At 28.0% G+C, this 21,148-nt stretch overlaps 1 protein-coding gene across 2 annotated transcripts in view; it reads right to left on the reverse strand.

The window, feature by feature from the left end:
* Positions 1-896: 896 nt before the first annotated feature.
* Positions 897-21,148, reverse strand: part of LOC106793735 (cyclic AMP response element-binding protein A) — a 24,275-nt gene continuing 4,023 nt past the window's right edge. For both annotated transcript variants that reach the window (XM_014760910.1, XM_014760911.1), the window contains exons 3-7: positions 3,608-3,947; positions 2,762-3,087; positions 2,074-2,343; positions 1,842-1,985; positions 897-1,470 (exon numbers count right to left, since the gene is read on the reverse strand). In XM_014760910.1, the coding sequence (XP_014616396.1) occupies positions 1,291-1,470; positions 1,842-1,985; positions 2,074-2,343; positions 2,762-3,087; positions 3,608-3,947 (1,260 nt within the window). In that variant the 3' untranslated portion in view covers positions 897-1,290. The remainder of the gene's footprint in view (positions 1,471-1,841; positions 1,986-2,073; positions 2,344-2,761; positions 3,088-3,607; positions 3,948-21,148) is intronic.

Raw genomic sequence — 21,148 nt, forward strand, 5'->3', positions numbered from 1 at the left:
CACATTTTTTTCTTCGTATTTTTTTGTTTGTTTTTCTTTTTAAATACACATATTTCACACGTATATATATAGTTTATTCTCTTCGCAAGTGCCAAGTGACTTTTAAATTATACACAAAAGTGTAGAATGCTGCTAGTAGTTTCGTTTGAAATATGATCATAAATATTTGGACGAATTTTTAAAGAATTCTCACCACAATATAATATTGGCAATCATATTCGATGTCGCTTTAAGTTCGGTTTCGTTATTTCAATTAAAAATACTTCCTTCCCTCTCTCTTCCACCCCCCACCCCACCTTTCTATCATAGAATTATTTTCTTCTTTTTTTTTTATCTCGTTAGAAAACCGAACGTAAGATTTAAAAAATGCTTTACAACGAATGACGAATTAAAAAAAGGAAATGCTTTTTTTTAAAAATATAATTGTACTAAAATATACGATATTTGCATCTTTCTCTCTCTCTCTCTATATATATATGTATATATATGTTTGTTTTTCGTCCTCTGTTTGTTTTGATTACAATAATAAAAAAAAAACAAAACTATTTAAAAAAATACGAAGGCACTGCTGGCTAAATCACGTATTTATATCCAGTTCGAAGATTTATTAAGACATCATAATAGTAATCTATAAAATACTCATCTTATTTCGTCGTATGATTTCATTTCACTTCTTGATAATCTTAGGAAGACAATGAAACTCAAGGAACTCGAGACAACAATTTAACATACGATAAATTGTTGCATCTATATTTATTACAATCGCGTACGATGAACTCGTCAGCCCATATTTATTCGCAATTCTAAACGGGAAGACTTTTGCGAGTCTAACGAACATAACAAAATTGCACCAGTCCCAGAAACTCAATTTTTAAATCATAAACGCCAAAATATTCTTCCATCAAAGAAAAGTAAAAGAAAAAAAAAAAAAGAATCAATAGGAACACTACTATTATTCTGTTTTGAAAATTTTGTTTTCAAGTCTCAACGTTGTTAACGATTATCATAATAAATTGTCTCGTAATATAATAAACTTCTAATATTTATTGTTTTGTTTTCTTTTTCTCATTGGAATTTAAATATGCAAATGTGAATATTATTTATCTCTGACGTTATTAGAATATTATTAAAAGTTAAAGGATCATTTTTTCGAAAAAATAAAAGTAAAATAAGAAAAGAAACGCAACATTTTTCCCAATCGGTGATAAAAAAAAAAGGTTTAGCAAAATCTTGTTTTCTATATAGAAGAAGAAGAAGAAGAAGAAGAAGAAGAAGAAAAATAAGCTAAGATTATTGGCGCTCTAAAAGTGCTTGCACGCGTGCCAATTCTTTTAATAATTCACGATTCGTATCTTCAAGTATTGTTAAACGATCCCTGTACGAGGAATTTTCGTTTGTCAATATGGTAACTCGCCTTTCTAGGCCGTCCATGTATTCTTTCTTCTTTCTTCGTGACTCTTGTGCCGATATCTAAAAAGAGAATAAAAAATAATACACTTATTGTTAGACACACGTATACAAATCGTACAACTCTTTGCGATCCGAATTATTCAAACTATTGTTTTGCAATTAATTTTTAATGAAATTGAATAATTCATCGTTATTTTAATATGTCAGGTGTCTAGAAGAAATTTTCTACATTTTTTTATAACAAATATTCGAATAGAGTATATAATTATTTAGCATAAACGAAGTAATTTAATACTTAACACTAATATAAATAACATATTTATATTAAATATATATACAAATTAAAAAAAAAAAATTATTCATATATAGGATTGCAAAGAGTGTTAATTATTATTTTTTCGATAAAATAAAATCTAAACGAAATGTGTTACCTTATTTTTTATTTTTCTGCGTACTTTTTTCAAAGATTTTTCTTCTTGTTTCGTTAAAGGTAATTTAGTGGGTACAGGATAACCCTCGGCAATAAGAGTTCTTTTTTCTTCTTCCGTTAACGTCAAAACACCAGTTGAACCTTTCTGCAATATCATCGTTGAATCAAAGTAATACAATTTCTTTTATCTTTCAGTTGGATATCGATCGATATTTAATTAAACATCTATTTACCGGCTGACAGGAAATTAAAGGTGTGTGAATGGGTTGTCTTGTTGTATGTGTTGGGTTGGTAACATATAGTCTAGGTGTTAAAAGACCTCTGATATTCTGAGAATGTGTTGAATGTTGAGAATCTCGACGTTCAGGTGAACAGGAAGCTGATGCTGTTCCTTCGCTATCTGAGCTTGCACTGCTAGGTGGTGTTGGTGGTAAACTTTGTCTAGATGTGTGACTTCCTTCGTATTCTTCACTTGGTACACCATATTCTTCTACCTCCATACTCTGATATAAATAATAGAAACATAATAAATCTCAATCACGTTATATAAATACAATTAATACAATACTATAATCAAATATTAAGTATTTATATCAGAGAGACAACAATTAAAATAATTTATTTAATAGATGCACTCTATAAGATATATTGATATTTAGTTAATTAAATATTAAATCTATATAAAATATATAACGTAATATATACTATAATATTGATATATATATATATTTTTAATTTATTTTATAATAAATTAAAATATATATTTGTTTTGATACATATTACATTCATCAAATTTCAGCAATTAATTTACTAAAGTTACTAATTTATTCATAACTATTACAAATCTTATGATTAATATACAATGCATATAGGTATATAAAATAAATATAAATATTATTAATAAATAAATAATATATATACCTGATAATATTCCTCATCGTCTTCCTCGCTATCGCTCGTAGGTGCAAGTTGATTCCTAGAAAAGTGTAGATTTTGTGGTGACACCATTGTTATCGTACTTTTATCGTCTATGGTTGTGCTCGACGAAGGACAAGGTGTACAAGGACTACCAGGTGCGCTTAACGGTTCCCCTTTGATTTCCGAATAATCGTTATCTTCAGGTGTTACATTAGGTTTCTTCAAAATTACCGTAGAAGTATAAGTGGTCTGAAGTGGTAACGGTAACGATTGATCCTCGTTTCGAGACGAATTCATTGAAATTGCTAGAAAGCATTCATCCTCCATATCTGTAATTAAATCAATCACTATTATATTCCATGTTTATGGTTAGTTAAAGCAATAAAATCTAACGCGTACAATATAAATATTTGTGTTAATTAATTCTATAGATGTTATTTTCTATATGAGCCGTTTATTTTGAAAGTGGCATAAGTCACTTTTTCAACAAAATCGAGTTAATGGCAACACTAATTAAAATTCAACGGTATTTTTTCATTTTCAATAAAAAAAAAAAAAAAAGTGACTTATGCCACTTTCAAAATAAACGACTCATATATCTTTTACTTTACATACAGTATTTTCTAAAGTTCTATATATTTCTATATATTTCTTAAAAGTTTTTTGATTCGTTAAAGTTTTTGCTTAATTTGTTATCATAATTATCAATATAGATAATAATATTATATTTTTATCTGAAAAAAAAACTATTCGAATAAAATAATCCTAATATATATTCTAATAAAACAGTATAATAAGGAAAAAAAATGTCTCTCTCTGAAATAATTTTGTTCATCTTATAATCCTCACCATCGAATCTAGGTCGAATATCCAATGATTTCCCATGATCCAAATTATTCGAATCAATCGAAGAAATGGTGTTAACAGCCAACGTGTGAGCCGTACTAGTCGAAGATACTGAACTTTTCGGTGTACAAGGATTAGTTCCAGGTGTTGCTGGACTCGGTGGAGGACTGGAAGCTAATAAACTGTAACTGTGTTCGGATTTGATTGGACGTGGTCCACCCAATGCAGCATCCGTCATCAAACGATCTCTGAGGACGACACTTAAGGATGATTTATCCCTAAGACATAAAACGTTACCCCATTCTTCTTCTCTTGACGTCATTGATACATCCTGTCCGAGTCCCTGGAAAAAAAGGAAATTATAAAAACACTAATCTAGATTGAAACAGTTTTGTTGAGTGTTCAAATACAACGGATTAAAACTTAACGAAGTGTAGATGTATAGTGTTTTGAATATTATAAATAAAAAGAAAAATGTATGTCTGCTTAAAGAAAAAAGACGCTGAACTTTAGAGATTAAGGTAACATGTAATATTTTATAATGTATGGGTCTCATGTATTTCGTAATATAAAAATAATAATGAAATAAAATTTCCAGTTGCTGAAGAAGTCCCAATAAAGGAACGAGACGTCCAACTTATCAAAACTAAGTTCTATTTCTTTTGATGTCCAAATTCCCTAAGATACCTTTTGTACAAAAAAAAACGTTTCGTTAGAATGAATTTTGAATAATTGAAAAGCTACTAACGTGTATAAAGACTCACTTGTGTGATATACGTATTATAAAATGTATATGTACTATAATTGAACAACGTGACCAATTGTCGTAACATGCATAACACACACAACACAGAGAAACATCAGTTTTATCAGACTATTTTATATAGGAAATTCCCTGATAACGTTTATCAGTTGATATTTTATGTACTTTACCAACCACCCGCGTCAAGTGTGAATTTTTCTAAATTTAAAAATTCTTTTTTATCGGTTATTCTCTCTTTTTTTCAATTCTAAATGATATTTCAGTAATAATCAAATTACGACTGACTTTATTTGTAATTCATTTTATGCGTTATTCATGCATGTTGATTAATTATTAATAATGTGTTTATTTTCTCGATTTAACGTGGGATAAATTTGATTTCGATATAAATTTTATGAACACGCGAAAGTAAAACGAAAATGATAAACACGTTTCTTTTTTTTTAATTTTTAAATCGTTATCTCTCGTGAAATAGATAGAATCTTTAAAATCGATAAAAAAGAAAAAAGAAAGACGTTATATAAACGTTATTTAAAGACATTGATATTGATTAAATACGCATTGCTACTCTAACCCAGAATTTCTCGACAAGTATTGTTAAAGAAATACCACTTGATATAGAGAGAATTCATTGTATATTATTTTTATGATACGCCCGTTATACTGTGTGATATTTTTAGTAACACGTCAAAAAAACATTTCACCTGAACGTTATAAAAACCTCTTATAACATATACATTAATTACATGGCCTATTTATAAACGTAAGATAACTAATTATCATTAAAATATTATTATCCATACCTAAAATAAACGTTTCTACGATCGATATAGAAAAATATGTTCGTCGTTATTATAATACTTTCATCAAACAAACAAACAAACAAAATAAAAAGAAAAGAAATCTTAAAAAATATTAATAAACGTTGTTGCAACTTATCAAAACGAAGTTCTATTTCTTTTGAATGTCCAAATTCCCTAAAATACCTTTTTATTAATAATTTAAAACAACTAACTTAAAAAATATATTCACTTATTAATTCGTGAACAATAATCACGATTCAATAAAGAAATGTAACATCGCGATTAATTGTAAAAAAAAAAAAAAAATAAAAGAAAAAACAAAACAATTCAACACCAATACAAGAGAAAGAAACGATGAGGCGTTCGTTCCACTTTGAGGTCAGTAAACTACCAAAATGCGGAACGATTGCTATCCCATACCATGTGGCCTCTTCTCCACCACTATTCCTTCTTTTTCTCGATAAATTTATCCGAGTAGTATGAATCGAGAATAGAAATGATCGGAAATCGTAGGTAAAAATCATCGACGAACGATCAATTTCGTAAACAATTTGTTTCTATACAAAGAAAATAATATCTTGAACGAATAATAATAAAATATTGACCCTATAAATGATGACTGAAGAGGGAGGGGGGGGGGAGTATACTGAAGGAAATTACTGAAAGAAAAATGTCAAAGACTTAAAAATAATAATACACGACTTGTTTTACGACGTCAAACATCCGCAAGAAAAGGAAGGACGTTCATTGGCAGACGAGACACAACTATGATGTACTACTGGTCAAGTTGAAGGTCAAACAATAACCATGGAAAAAATGAAAAAAAAGGGAACATACGGTAAGTAGTATTTTCAAAGTATTTTACGAAAATATGCAATATACCATTTTCGTATTATTTTGTCTTCTTTTACTTTTTTTTTTCTTTAGGATGAGAAAACCTAACCGAGAAACCTTCTTGAAGGGAGGGAAAGAAGGAGAACTCAACCACCACGAGCGAGCAATGCGGAACTCGACTACCTGCCAAGGTCAAACCTTCTCCCATTCCACGATACTTTTTTTCCCCTCTTTCTCTCTCTCTCTCTTATGGAACATTTCACGATTTCTTCTTTTAACGGATTCTCTCAAAAGGATATAAGCATTTTTGGATTGAAACGGGCCCGTTTTTTTTATTTTTATAGTCTTCTTCTCTCTTTTTTTTGTAAGAGAAGAATAATTATTTAAAAATTCTATTATATTTTTCTCAATTAAAAAAAAAAAATAATGTTTCCGATAATAATCATTATTTATATTAATAATATAAAATATATACTTGTGTATACAATTATTATAATTATTTTAAGAGAAAATATTTCCTACAAAAGAAAAAAAAAAGGTTCTTTTAAAAGATATTTAAATTCATTATTATTCCTGAGAACTTTGAAATTTGAATAGATAAAAAATAGAAAAGACAGAGTTGTTTGTTTCGCGAATAACGTTAATCGATAATAATTATTTCTCGTAAATTTATAACCACGCACTGTAATAATTAGCAATGATTGCACAACGTCATACTATACACAGTAATATGGAATAATACTCAATAGTATGAATATTATACGTCGTGTAATTTTTTAAAGAGATTCTCAAGTTAACACGTAAGACTTATTACATTGACTTCATTTTTACGTTTTTTATTCTCATGTTCAGCCGGTTGTTTCGATTTCGTTACGGATCGTAGGATCGAACCTGGATCGAACCTGGAGATACGAGTAAAAAAATCAGTGTCACTGATCTCAAAACCAGAAGAGAAGAACTTTGTTGGTTGCCACAAGCAAACGAAGGAAATAAGGAACGAATGAACACGAGAAATTCACGTAAGGAGTTGTTGCACTTGCGAACAATGCGGAAGTCGGCCAAATGCCAAGGTCACCATCCACAATTTCTTAGATTTGTTTTTTCTTCTTTTCCATTTTTCCATTCGACTTCCTTTTTTGTTTTCTCTTTTTTCTGTCCCATTTATTCGATTTTTACCATTAATGTATCTTTAAATTGTTCGATTAATAAATTTGATTCCTTCATTATTGTTATATATTATTATAGTTTTATTCTCATCCTGAGTTACTTCAATTTTATTTCATTTCATTGTGTTCACACTATTTTTTTATTATCCATTGTTCAATGTTTTTTAATAAGAAGAATTTAGTCTAGTTGTAATAAATTAGAGTATATAGTTATATATGTTGGGTATTTTATTCCATTTTTTTTTCGTTGTTCGTTTCTTCATCTGGATAGAGTATTAAATGCTTATCTTTCATCTACATTTCCGGCGGAAACAACATAAAAACGTTTGATATCTGGTTTTACTTTCTCAAATTTAACACATTACCACCAATCAACATTTTTTTTTTTCAATTATAATGACATTATATTGTAATATTAAAAAATTAATTCAATTTTATTTTTATTACCTCTGATTAAAGTTAAATAAATAAATTCTTTACGTTATAGCAATGTGTATAATATAAACCGAATACAAAATATTGTATTTAATTTAAAAAATTGAAAAATATATACACATAATACGCGAACGAAACTATAAATAGTCGGTTAATCATGATTGACGAGTATCTCGTCATGTAGAAAAAGTAATTACCATTTGTCATTTAAATTGCAATATCAATAAGAACTAAAATATATTCATAAATTTGTGAATATTTTAAAAATATATTCGAAGACCAAGACGCGAACTAAAACGAACCAAAAAAGAAGGAATATAAATAACGATTATGAAAATACTACTGTATATAGTGTGAACGAATTCGAACAAACTTGGCCAACTAAATCTAACGCTACACGTGTAATCGGATAACATTTTCCAGATTATACACCAAGCACATCTTCAAATAGTAATCCTAGAAGAAGATGTTTACATTGTTACAAAAATAATATTCGGTAAGTATCAAGATATTGATGTTCTACTTGCGAAACGTCATTATGCATTACACCTTCCTTTACTTAATATCATTTAACAACAACAGATTAAATTTCTAACTAATCGCTTTTCTAAGTAATTGATTTTTAAAAAAGAAATTTTATTTCTTTCTGCATAAATTAAGTAAACAAAATAAATGTTAATAATAAAATTGTTAATTTGATATAAAAAAAAAGACAATCATTTGATTACAACTTAATTATATATTACAACAGTTATACGTATTCTATATGTATTTGTCTGATACATATTCGTAATTAATTCGTTTTTTTGCATACAATTTAAATATGTACATACTTTTTAAAGAGGTTACCACGGTTAATTGGTTAATTAATTGTTTTTACGATAAGAAATAACAGGATAATTAATTGAAAAATAAAAGATAATCTTTACGAACACTCGACAATAATATGTATGTATATACAATAATATTAATGTTATTTATGTAAATTAATGTTAATGTTTAATTATGTAAAATATAAAATATATAATGTTTTAATTATATATTAATTATATACATGCCTATATATTACAATATACAAATATATAAGAAACACGCGATAATATATTAATAAATATTCTTAACGTGCCTTACTTTAAATATACCGTTAAAATTTACTATGACGACACGTTTTATATATAAGTATTTACATATGTATGTATTCATACTTACTCCAAATAAAAGAAGAAGAAAAAGATATGCATCCTCATACTTTGAATAACTAACTCCATTATCGTTGACATATACACGTATGAGCATACATATGCATATATATATTACTTCCCATTAGTACACACACACTCGCGCACATATGCATATTATATGCATAAATCACACACCACACACGAACGCACGCGCGCACGCACACGCACACGCACGTATACGAGAAATAAATTTCGTACATTTTCCGTACATCGTTACTATCATATATCTCACGATGTTCGAAAACGACTGACGAGTATGAAAATAACAACGTAGTATACATTACGAATGTCAACCAACGTTAACATGTGTTTACAAGTTTGTAATAGAATAAAAACGATAACGTTCGAATCTAAACACTGACCGAGGATATGTATAAACAAAACACATTCAACGATCTTTCGATCATTTTAACCTCTAAACACGCTTTTCCCCTTTTCAGTCGTCATTCTTCCAAGCTTCCGACAACACGTGTTCTCGTGTATCTCAGGTATTATATTATATATATTTTTAATCTCATTTATCTATTTCATTTATATACATTAGATGCAATGTTTCTTTTTAATATTTTTTTTTTTTCTAACTATGCTATTCTAATAAATAATATTTCGAAGAAATGATTTAGTTGAGTAAAATAGAATTTTATATTTCATATTAAATATTTATTATTCAATATTACTTCTCCATCAGTACATACATACTCGCGCACATATGCATATTATATGCATGAAACACGCACGCACGCATGCACACGTAGATGAGAAATAAATTTCGTACACACTTTTTTCTTTTTTAATTATTTAATATTTAATATGAAATATATATTTTATATATTTATTTATATGTGTATGCGTGTATGCACATCAGTTAACATTAAACCTACCAAGCGTCCTGTAATTTGTAAAAATTACATTATTCGTTTTTAAATAAAAAAAAGTATATTGTTCATTAAACAATTGACTTAAAAAATCTCATTCAATATGAAAATATATGTTTTTTTTTTTTTAAATCGGTTATTTGTGAGAATAGATATAATATATCAAATCTCGATAGGTTTAATGTTAAATATCAAATTTGATCAATTCGTTAATTATAAATATTAAATGAAAAAAAAAAAAATTATAGAGATAAAAGATGATTGTTCTTAAATAAGAAGAAACTTCTATAGACCGGAACTATCATCGTATCGTGCACAAACTTAGCGAAGAAAAAGTAGAAAGGTATTTCTATAGGAATCTTTTCCAGCATACAATTACGAGTTCGTCATGGTCATCATCGATCTCTCGCGAAGAATAATTCGATGAGGTCAAATAATACGAAAGACAACGGTGAATTTCCACCAAGCTTGTTTGCTGAATAAACAATTTTTAAATATTTGCTTAACTTATTTTAAAGTAATATCACGATACAGGTTATTGATATTTAAGATCAGTTACTTTACCGATGAATTAACTGAATGATCGAGTAAATGAACGGATAAAACAATTCTTTTTTTGTTCTAATATTTCTTTTTCTCTCTTTCAAAACTAATTTAAAAAATTAATATTAATGATTAAATCTCTCAATAATACTTAATTTTTGTCGTATCTACCAAAGAATTATACGACATGAAATTTACATTACAATTTTAGCAAAATCATTTTTTGTCTCTTTTCATTAGTAATATATTAATCATTTATAATTCAAAAATCACGTACCTATATTATACATATCTATCTGTTAAAAATCGTATATCCAAAATAATAATTATCCAATATCAAATTTACATAACGTAATACAGAGAATTGTTACAATTCCGAAAAAAAAAAAAAAAAAGTAAAAAGAAACAAAAAATAATAGTTTAATATTTAAAAAAATTATTTATCATTATAGTAACTAGATAAAAATAACGTGGTATATATATAATTTGTATCATTTATTATCAGACAGGATCAATCAACTTTAGAAAAAGGTTTTCATGTCGAGGTTATAATCAATATTAAGAGAAGTGGGAGGGGGAAAAGAGAGAGTGAGAGAGAGAAGGTAAGAACTGATGATGTTTCTCTGTGGTGTGGTAAAAGGTAGACTTTACCTGCTAGTACCAGCCTCGAAGTCACGAAAAAAGGTGAACGGCCTCGGGAATCTCATCCAAACCGTAGTACCGTCACTTTGTCTACTTTCTTACAGGTTTAGATGAGAGGACGACAACAAGTATTTCTCTCACTCATCTTACCACCATCATCCTTTCTCATTTTTTTTTTCCCTACGCAAGTATACAACTCGCGCGCGCGCGTTTCAAAAACCAGATTTCTTTTTCTTCTTGGCTTGGTCGTATGTGTGTGTGTGTATATATATATATAACAACCGTTCACGTAAAATCCTAAGATTTTCTCTATTTTCACTATTTTCTCTATATTTTCTTGAGAAATAAACTAATGAAAAAAGGAAAAAAAAAAAGAAAATCTCTCATATGACGAAGAACGATCTATCTCTTTCCTCATTAGATTTCTACATTAGAATCGTATTCCTTGGGTGAAGGTCGTTTTTCTAAGATCGATCTTGCTGCAATTTGAATTATGATTTTTTTTCTAGTTTTCATACTGATAATATAAAATTTATTCTTGATATATCTCAAGAATTAAAAAACAAATTAATGGAATAAATGAATATAAAAAATTGTAATGTACAAATGTGAAAGATATGAAGCAAATATTTATTTTAATGATTACTTTAGTTTAGGAAGAATTATTTTTTACATTAACTAATATAAAAATCTTATAATCGAATTCGATTAATTATATGATTAATAATAATCGGATAAGAGAGAAATAATTATTCAAAGATAAATGTAATCTTGTATAAATTTCATGCAAGCGAGAAAGAAAAAAAAACGATAAAAAATTACTATCATTTAGTCAAATTTGAACGATGATTGGAACATTAAAATACGATTGTCGTAAACACATATCCTAAAAAGTAATGAATCCAATAAAAGTTTCGTTTCTTTTTATAATAAACGCGTTTAGCTGTAATAAATCAATAAAATATATTTACATGACAATCGCGCGTATTTGAATAAAAACAGAGACATTATTAAAGTATAATATGATAAAAATATTCATCCTTAATTTTGGTATTTTTTTTTCTACAGAATTACAAACAACGTATCAGTAATTTATTTCCTAGTATTTCTTAATATAAACTTACTGCATATATATATATAAATCATCGAATTGAATTTTAACGGATCAGCAAATTCCCTAGCCAATCAGAACTCGTAAAAGTATTACAAGCATGTTTCCGAGGACACGTAAAAACGAGTCGCATGTCGATGATATTCCTGCTTGATTTCCTACCAAGACTGTACCGTTAAGAAACGGAAATACTGACTCGACTTATTAATCGTTAACGGATGTTACTGACTAATGAACGTTACTAATAAGCGAGTAGTCTAACGATTATATTGATCGATAACAATATCTATTAAAATATGTATACAGTCATTGACATTATTTTCGAAACCGTTCTTTTTAATTTTAATTTTATTCCCATATAAAATTAATTATTTTTCTTTCGCGTTCAATTTGTTCTTCTTTCTTTTTCTTTTTTTTTTTTTTACCATAGTAAATGACGAACACGGTTTATCAAAGTATATACGCAACGAACAAAATAAAATTTTATCGTATTGCAATATTACACGTAGTTTAAAATACAAATTTGCTATTTTCTTTGTTTTACATATATATATATACATTGCATACATTATCACGATAGAGATACTGTAGAAATATAAACATTAAATATACACCTTCCATCGCGTCGAAGAAAAATATGCATATAATTTTTCAATTCTGTTTAACGTAATATATGTCATCAAAAAGCTAGCTTATTTTCTATCTTTTTTTAAATATACTCTTACAGAACAATTGTTAATTGACTTTTTGAAAGAAGTATTGAAAATTTCACTTGCATATAAAAATCATTTCAATTTAGTAAAAAATAATCCATATATAGTAACGATCTAAATTGTAAATTTAGAAAAATAATAAAAAATAATATCTCACAAATTCGAATTATATACATGTATTAGTATTTTTACTTTATTCTTTTGTTTGAACAAAATATACTTTAACACACAACAGGTAAATATTTATATGAAAATGAAACAAAAACACTTACCGATAAAAGTTAATAACGAAACAATGAAACGAGTTCTTAAATAAGTTTGAACCGTGTTAGGTCTAACGTAAAATCACAATTCTTCTATTTTCTTTTCTCTCGCACCGATGTTAGGCTATTTAGCACGAGTATGTATACTTCTTGGTAATGGAATAGAATTTCTTTTTTAAAGTTCGCGAGACAGCATGTAAAGTTGGTTTTCTCTTATCGAACGAGGTCAAGCTCAATATTGGTACGCGAATAAAATAAAGAAATATTTTTCATGAAAATTCGCGTTTGAAAAAAAGATAAAAATAATCAACGAGCGATAACAGTTACGCTAGTTTTCAAAACGATTATCATTCCTTCGCGACAATTTGTCCTCGACGAAAAATGATTCTATGGTTGCACTTAAAGTATGTAATAGTATCCTATAAATATTTATCACCGAAAGATTTCACCGAAGGTTCTTTCAAACATATATTCGCGTTTAAAAATGTAATTCACTTGTAAATGAATTGACGCCGTTCTACAAAAACATTCTATTAGAATATCATTATTTTTATTCGTTCTAGTTTTCTAATAAATTAACGAGAATTATATTGTGATTTAATATACACCGTATCGTTTCGTTATTAATATAACAAAAGATTACTGGGGAGGGGGAAGAAATTAGTACTTGTATACATTTCATAATTCAATTATAAAACTAATGTATATGTTTGAAATAAAAAATTATTTAAATTATTTTAAATATATAGCAATATAAAATCGTAAATTAGTTAAATTGACGCGTTCCAGTAATCTAATGTTAATGACAACTTGATAGTATTTTTTTAATTTATAAAAAAACAAATATATATAATTTATTTAGTAGACAAAAAAAAAGGAAAACGAGCATGAAATATATTAAAGAAAATTATTGGACAAAAGATTTTCTTCGAAGAATTTGATTTGTAAATTGCATAAAGAGAGTTATATTGTGGTGCCAAATATATACAACGATCGATGGTGCCATCGTTTCCGGAAGAAGCCATTTCCTTACATCTACGACGTCGCCTAACCTCCTCCTAATGGTCTTTTATTGTCGTCTTGCTCAGAATTCGTTATACCAGGAGAAATCGTTAACTCTTTTTACACCCTTACGTCCTTTGTAATCTAACCATTAAGAGATGGTATTATATATATACTACTATTATATATACACATCTTATAACAACACTATATGAAACATTAAAAAAACATCTCTAAAGTGATTTTATATTAAATTACAAATACTTACATGCGTTTAAATATTTCAACGGCCTTTTAGATTATTTTGTCATTTTTATATAATAATGATAAATTATACAAAAATAAAAATGAACAGTAAATTATATATTTGAATAAAATCAATTTCAATATATTCTTGTTTAGGAATTATTAATTGTCAAATTAATTAAAATTCTATAACTTTTTGCAGGATTCAAAATGAGATATATATAATTAAAAAGATATAATTTAAATAGAAAAAACTTTTGTACACATATGTGCATAATAAAAATATTATTTTAAAACGAAATGTGTTAACAATTGACTTGTGTTATACTTTTTAAGAAAATATTTGTATCTTTCTCTTTCTCTCTCATATGATTTTCTGTTCGATGAAATCACGCGTGATTTTATTCGATAGAAATGATTGTGCCGTTCTTCGAACGTTACAGATGTAATAGATTGACGTCAAAGGTCACGGTACAGTAAACTCGTCGCAAATTCCGTCGATGCTTTCCAATTTGTCGTTTGTAGATTCGAGTAGGAGAAGTAGAAGTAGAAGGAGAAGGAAAAGAAGAAGAAGAAGAAGAAGAAGAAACTAACGGTGATAGCTATGACGATAGTGGTAGTGGCGGTGGAAATAATAGTGATGGTGGTGGTTGGTGGTTGGTAGTGGTGGTGATGGTGATGGTAGTGATGGTTGTGAAGGCAAACCAAAGAATGGACTGAGGTAAGTGGGAAGCAAGAGGATCTAGAAAGAGGACGCATAACAACAGCAATTCTTCCTCGATTGCAATAATATAATCAGTAACGTGTAAATGTTTTCATCTTTGACCTATCTTCCTCGAATTTAAAAAACCTCTCTCTCTCTCTCTCTCTCTATCTCTCTTTTTCTTTCTATTAATCTTTTCATTGGGGCGAAATCTTATAATATAATTTTTATTTATCCGTTTATAAATGATTTATTTTAATTAGTTACAAGAGAGAGATATATATAAGATCCGTTTATTGTTCACCTATACTTTTGATTCACCCTGTAAATATTTTACGTTAAAATTGATTTTATCAAAAAAAAAATAAAACATTTCTAAGCTTCGTTACGTTATTCGAAAAAAAAATTATCATTATTTTTATATATTTTTTTTCATTCCATAATTAATATTACGTAAGTTAATAACCATCGATTAAAAGGTAATCGATAAATTTTCAATAACTATTGTCATAACGATGCTACACTTTACATGGATAAATATCAAATACTATTAATCATCGGTCTCTCGAACGTTCATTTTTTTTTCCTTTTTTTTCTTTTTTTTACTTCCCATTCTTTCTTGAAACTTAATTACTTGCAACTCGAGAACTGTTCATTAAAATATAGCTGTCACCCATTTTTCTGTTCATTTAGTTCTTCCTTTCTTTTTTTTTTTTGTTTCATTCCCTTTTTAATCTTGCGAAAGAAAGACTCTTCACCGTATTATCATATTTACGTGGGCGACCATTTTATTTTTAGAATAAGGCTTTCTCTGTTCGTGGTTGTTCCTTCTCTGCTTTTTTTTTTCTTTACTTTTTTTTTTCAAACGCGTTGTTTCCGACAAGCAAGCCGACTCGGTACAGTACTTCCGGTTTTGCGCCAGAACTCAGCCAACCGCTACGTTCCCGTAGAATCATCAACCAACCCTTCCCCCTCTTCACCCCAACCCCATCCCCATCCCCCTCTTACAAAAGTATCCTGATGCAAGTTAGTCGCATAGTCGACATGGTTCCGGCGTAACTATGCAACTACTACTAATACTACTCGGGACTTTTATCTTTAGCCTAATTAGATTAGATAGAAAATCACGGGCTCGCATGCCTCGTCACGCGATAGTTACGTATCAGTGTTGGTAATTTGAAATAAATAATACGTAACCGTGTAACAATCTTCGAGGTGTGTTCGATATAGTTCTATATAATAATAAAAAAAAAAGAAAATTTGTATACAATTCCAAAAAATAATTTTCTACATTTATTATAACAAAATATAATTATATATCTATAAATATAGATTTATATTGTGTATATAATGTATTATTATATATCTTACTTGTATAACTTAACTACGATATATTATATAAAAACAATGTAGAAATAATTTAAATCGATTTGAACCCCATCGTACACGGGTTAACGTCGTCATGGAAATAAATATTCCATAATAGTTAATTGGGAAAACAAATTTTTAACTGCTCGCGGATATTATATCGTATTCTTTTTTTTATCTTCTTTTTTTTTTTTTCTTTATTGGCCTGACACCAAATGTGCCCACACCAAAGTGACGACAAGACACGGGGGTCGCTTAAAATTCAACGAACAACAGGATGAGATTTCTGTTATCGACTTGCGATAAATATTCTAACACCGTGCGAAGGGGAGAATTCATGGAAACTTCGAAAAGAGATAGAAAGAGAGAGAGATATATTACCTATCGTGAATGCCATTTTTTTTCAAGAAATTAACAGTAAAATCAGCAACAACCTGCTGCTTGGTTATACGAACTTCCCAAGGAATAGGTGAAAAATCTCTTCCGAGTGAGTTTTCTTAACGACCTACTTTCAGTTTCTCTCTTCTACGATGCTCGTCGTTATTCCTAAGCCCGATTTCATTATTCCCTAGCCGAGTAAGTCTTTTCCCCTCTCTCGTTTCTTTGAAATTCCACGGAATAAAACTCTAAAGTTAGATCGTAGTAAAAAAGATCAAAACCGTCCAACCGAAGAATCCTTGAATTATGTATTACTTTGTTTGGGAACCAATTCCAAATTTAACATAGACTTCTTTTTTTCGATTAAATACATTTTCTTTTTTTCTTTGTAAACTCGTTAAACTTTTTTAACGTACGATATCTGAAAGTTGTTCAAAAACTTGGAAACCTTTTATGAGTTTTAAATTTCGTATTATATCATGTATATAAATAATTGTAATATAAAATATATCGTGAAATTATATTCAACCATAAAAAATATCGGCATAATATATTTATATATAATAAAATATATTAATTAGTTTACTGTTTATATTGATAATTTAAAACAAATATATTTGTATTATATTTTTGAATATGTATATTTGTAAAAAAAACAATATATATTTATATAATATACTAAAATAAATATATTTTTAATATTTTTAATAAGAGTATATATTTGTTTTTAATACGAATATGTATGAGAGAAAATGGAACAATCAAAAAACGAGATTTTGAGAGAAAAAATGTTTAGAGATGTTCCACTTTGATACGTAATGGTTCGTCGTCACCGACATTAATGCTTACGTCAATGCTTACATCTGTCCCAAGAGAGAAAGAGAGAGAGAGGGTGGGAGGGGAGGAGGAGAAAAAGAGAGGAAAGTAAATTGCTTTGCATCGTCGTGCGGAGGAGAACTAAATCATATAGTCGGTTTTCATCAAAGAATTAAAACCTACGTACTATTTTCTCGTAAATCTACCCGGATTATCGATCGATACAACAACCATAATTTATTTTTCAATCCTCAATAGTATTTTCCCTCCCCCACCCCGCCCTGCTCACTTACGTACTCGAGAATAATTCGATTAATAATTTTTTTATCCATAATAAACTCGTTAAATTATTTCCTCAAATTCGAACAAATCAATCGTAACGATTGATTGTAATAAATTGATTCAAATAATTTGGCAAACTTTGTCAATGATATTTTGTTAACGTAATACGATATATACATACATATATATATATATATATATATGTATGTATGTATTTGTTTTCTTTTTAATCTTTATCATATATGGCCATGACATATGAATCTAATTTTATATCACCAATACCACCAAACCTGTGATTGTAATAAAATATGTTTGTAAATTATCGCAAATTTAATATTATACAATATATATATGATTTTGGAGATAATAATTTGCAAATTATGTTAATAAAATTTTGTATATTTGTTGATGAAAAAAGATTAAAAAAAAATAAATTAAATCTGAATCACGGATACGTTTATACATAATATATTACATGGAGTAAAAAACTTTCTCTATCTCTCTTTCTCTTTATCATGCATATATATACATATGGTCGTGGCAAGAGGAAGAAGAAGAAGAAGAAGAAGAAGAAGAAGAACATATAGAAATACAAGAACGAATCGTCAGTGGTCGATGACGTAATTATTCAAGAAGGGGATTGACTCCCCAAATACGATGACGCACGATAATTTAGTATGCAGACGCCAAACGGCTTTCAATTTCGATTATAATGCAATGATGAGCTTCCTTCTACTTGTTACTTGTACGTCCTGTTATATTATTTGTCGAATATTAACTAACGATAATCAAAAACGACAATAACCTACTATAATTTCCGAATTTGTTATAAAAAGAAAAAAGGAAACAAAAATATATTTATATATATATATATATCTTCTTTTTTAGAGATAAATAAAAGAAAAATTAAAAAGGAACCTTTTTAGAATGACCTGATCGAAATATATTATACGAGAATTAGTAGGTTTAGTATGAGAGACTCTTTTTAAAGATTATTTGACGAAACAGTAATACAAATAACGGAGAAACGTCGATTACGTAAGAAACGTTGATAACAAAGTCTAACTTATTGATAATAAAAATCCAATTGACGGATAAACGATGGATTCAAGTAAATAGAAAACACATGTGTTTGTTTATTTTGTAATAATTAATAGAACCTGACACATGAGAAAGTAATCGAAAATTGGACGAAATATTTCGACAAAAAATATACGAAAAAATTGTAAAAGATTATATAATTCGAATAGAAAAGCAGAGAGAGATGACGAAGTTATTTATTAATAAAAGAAAATCAACAATAAAAAATTGTGTCCACATTTCTTTTTGGTAGATTATTGGAATTTTTTTTTTTTTTTTAGAAATATATCTTTCGATATTTCTCTATTATATCGTATATAAAATTCAGTTTATTTTTTTTTTATTCACGATGTAGATGATACTCACGTAAACACGGGTTATATTATCTCTTTCGAAGATAATAAAATAATATATAAATTCACTTCGCATTTTCGCGTCGAGACTTAACAAGAAAAAAAAAAAAAAAGAAAAAGACCAACTGCGTAAGGTTAATTGGAAGAAGGAAATTATTTGTACAGGTGGACGCGTAGGTTGTTCTAGCGCCACCGGCTACTTCAACGCTTTTAAATATCGAACATGATCGTGTCTCGACGTATTATATAAAGTCATAATTTTTTTTTCCTTCCTTCCTCTTCTTCTCGGTATCATTCTACTCCTTTTTTTCCCCTTTTTCGTATGAATATTCATCTCATAATATTTGCAAAGATTAAGCGAAGCATAAAGAAACAGCTAACTCGTACGCTATTTTCTTTCTTTCTTACTCTCTTTCTTTCTTTCTTTTCTTTTCTTTTTTTGCTTTCTTTCTTTCTTTCTTTCTTTCTTTCTTTCTATCTTTCTCTCTTCTTTCGTACAACATGTTAAAATTACATTAGCGATAAAAAGTAACACGCTTCGTTTTATACGTTACGTAAAGTTTATCGAGGATGATAATACTTTTGCATTGGAAGAACATTTGAAAAAAAAAGAAAAAAGAAAGAAAAAAAAAAAAAAAAATGCATACCAACAAGACACTGAAAAATCATTCTCTTATCGATAAATATTTTTTTTTCTTTTATTAANAATGCATACCAACAAGACACTGAAAAATCATTCTCTTATCGATAAATATTTTTTTTTCTTTTATTAATAACAAAATAAGGAAATACGAATTCGTTGAAAGAAAAAAAAATATATATATATTAAATACGGAGGACGAGTATATAATAGGCAAAGAAAATAATTATATCGTAAATTGTCTGAAAGAATAGGTATAGAGTGCATGTTAAAAGTCATATTATAAATAATTATAGACGGAGTTCGTGAAAACATTATACAAGAGTGTATTTTTTACAGCTACGTGTAGATAAGAAGAAGAAGAAAAAAAAAAGACAAGAAAAGAAAGAAAGGAAGGAAATAAAAAATATGTTGTATTAATATTAGGTCACGTAAATCGATAACAGAAGAAATAATGATCTAAGATATAAACGACTATAAATAGTTAACATAAGTATGTACTATACGTACATACTTATACATAAGTCACACGTGGAACAACGAACAAGTAAAGACTTATGGGACAAAGTGTTACGCCAAGTGTAAGCCAAATAGAGGCGGGAAAATACGAAATGTCGTAAGAGTTATCGCTTTAGACAAATGTATATAAATTTTCAAACGTGTTAAATTAAGTATGTATAGAAGTTATGGATGTATATCTTGGAAATACTGTTAGGTCATTTAAGAGAAACGTTCTTTAATTACGCATTACTACGAAGTACATTACTGTATACTACCGGACGAGATACAGTTCGTTTTAACATTTAAGTTAAGTTATGTGTTAATAAAAAAGTAAAACATTTCAAAGAAATTCTATCGTTCTCACTAGTACACTTAATTTAAACTTGTAAGTATATATATATATATATTATACGTACATAAATACACATGCATGCATACACAAGCAGACAAGAGAGTGCATTGAAAGAACGTTATGTTCATTTCGATGCATACTTAAGATATATATGTATGTATATATGTGATAATCGATTAATACCATATTTTATTAGATTTTCGAATTAATTCGGACGATGAATCGAGACACAATGTAATAACGATAACGTGAAACATATGTTATAATATCGTTTGAAAAATTTATTGCACTTTTTAATATATTAATATATAGAGATTAGATTATATACTTGAAAAATGATAATTAGTTGTAAATTAGTTGTAATTAAACGAATACGAATGGTTTGGAAAATTTTTATCGAATTAATAAGTTATTGAATATATATATTATATTAT

This window comes from Polistes canadensis, unplaced genomic scaffold (genome assembly GCF_001313835.1).
Source record: "Polistes canadensis isolate GaletaPanama2010 unplaced genomic scaffold, ASM131383v1 scaffold_17, whole genome shotgun sequence".
NCBI classification, from domain to species: domain Eukaryota; kingdom Metazoa; phylum Arthropoda; class Insecta; order Hymenoptera; family Vespidae; genus Polistes; species Polistes canadensis.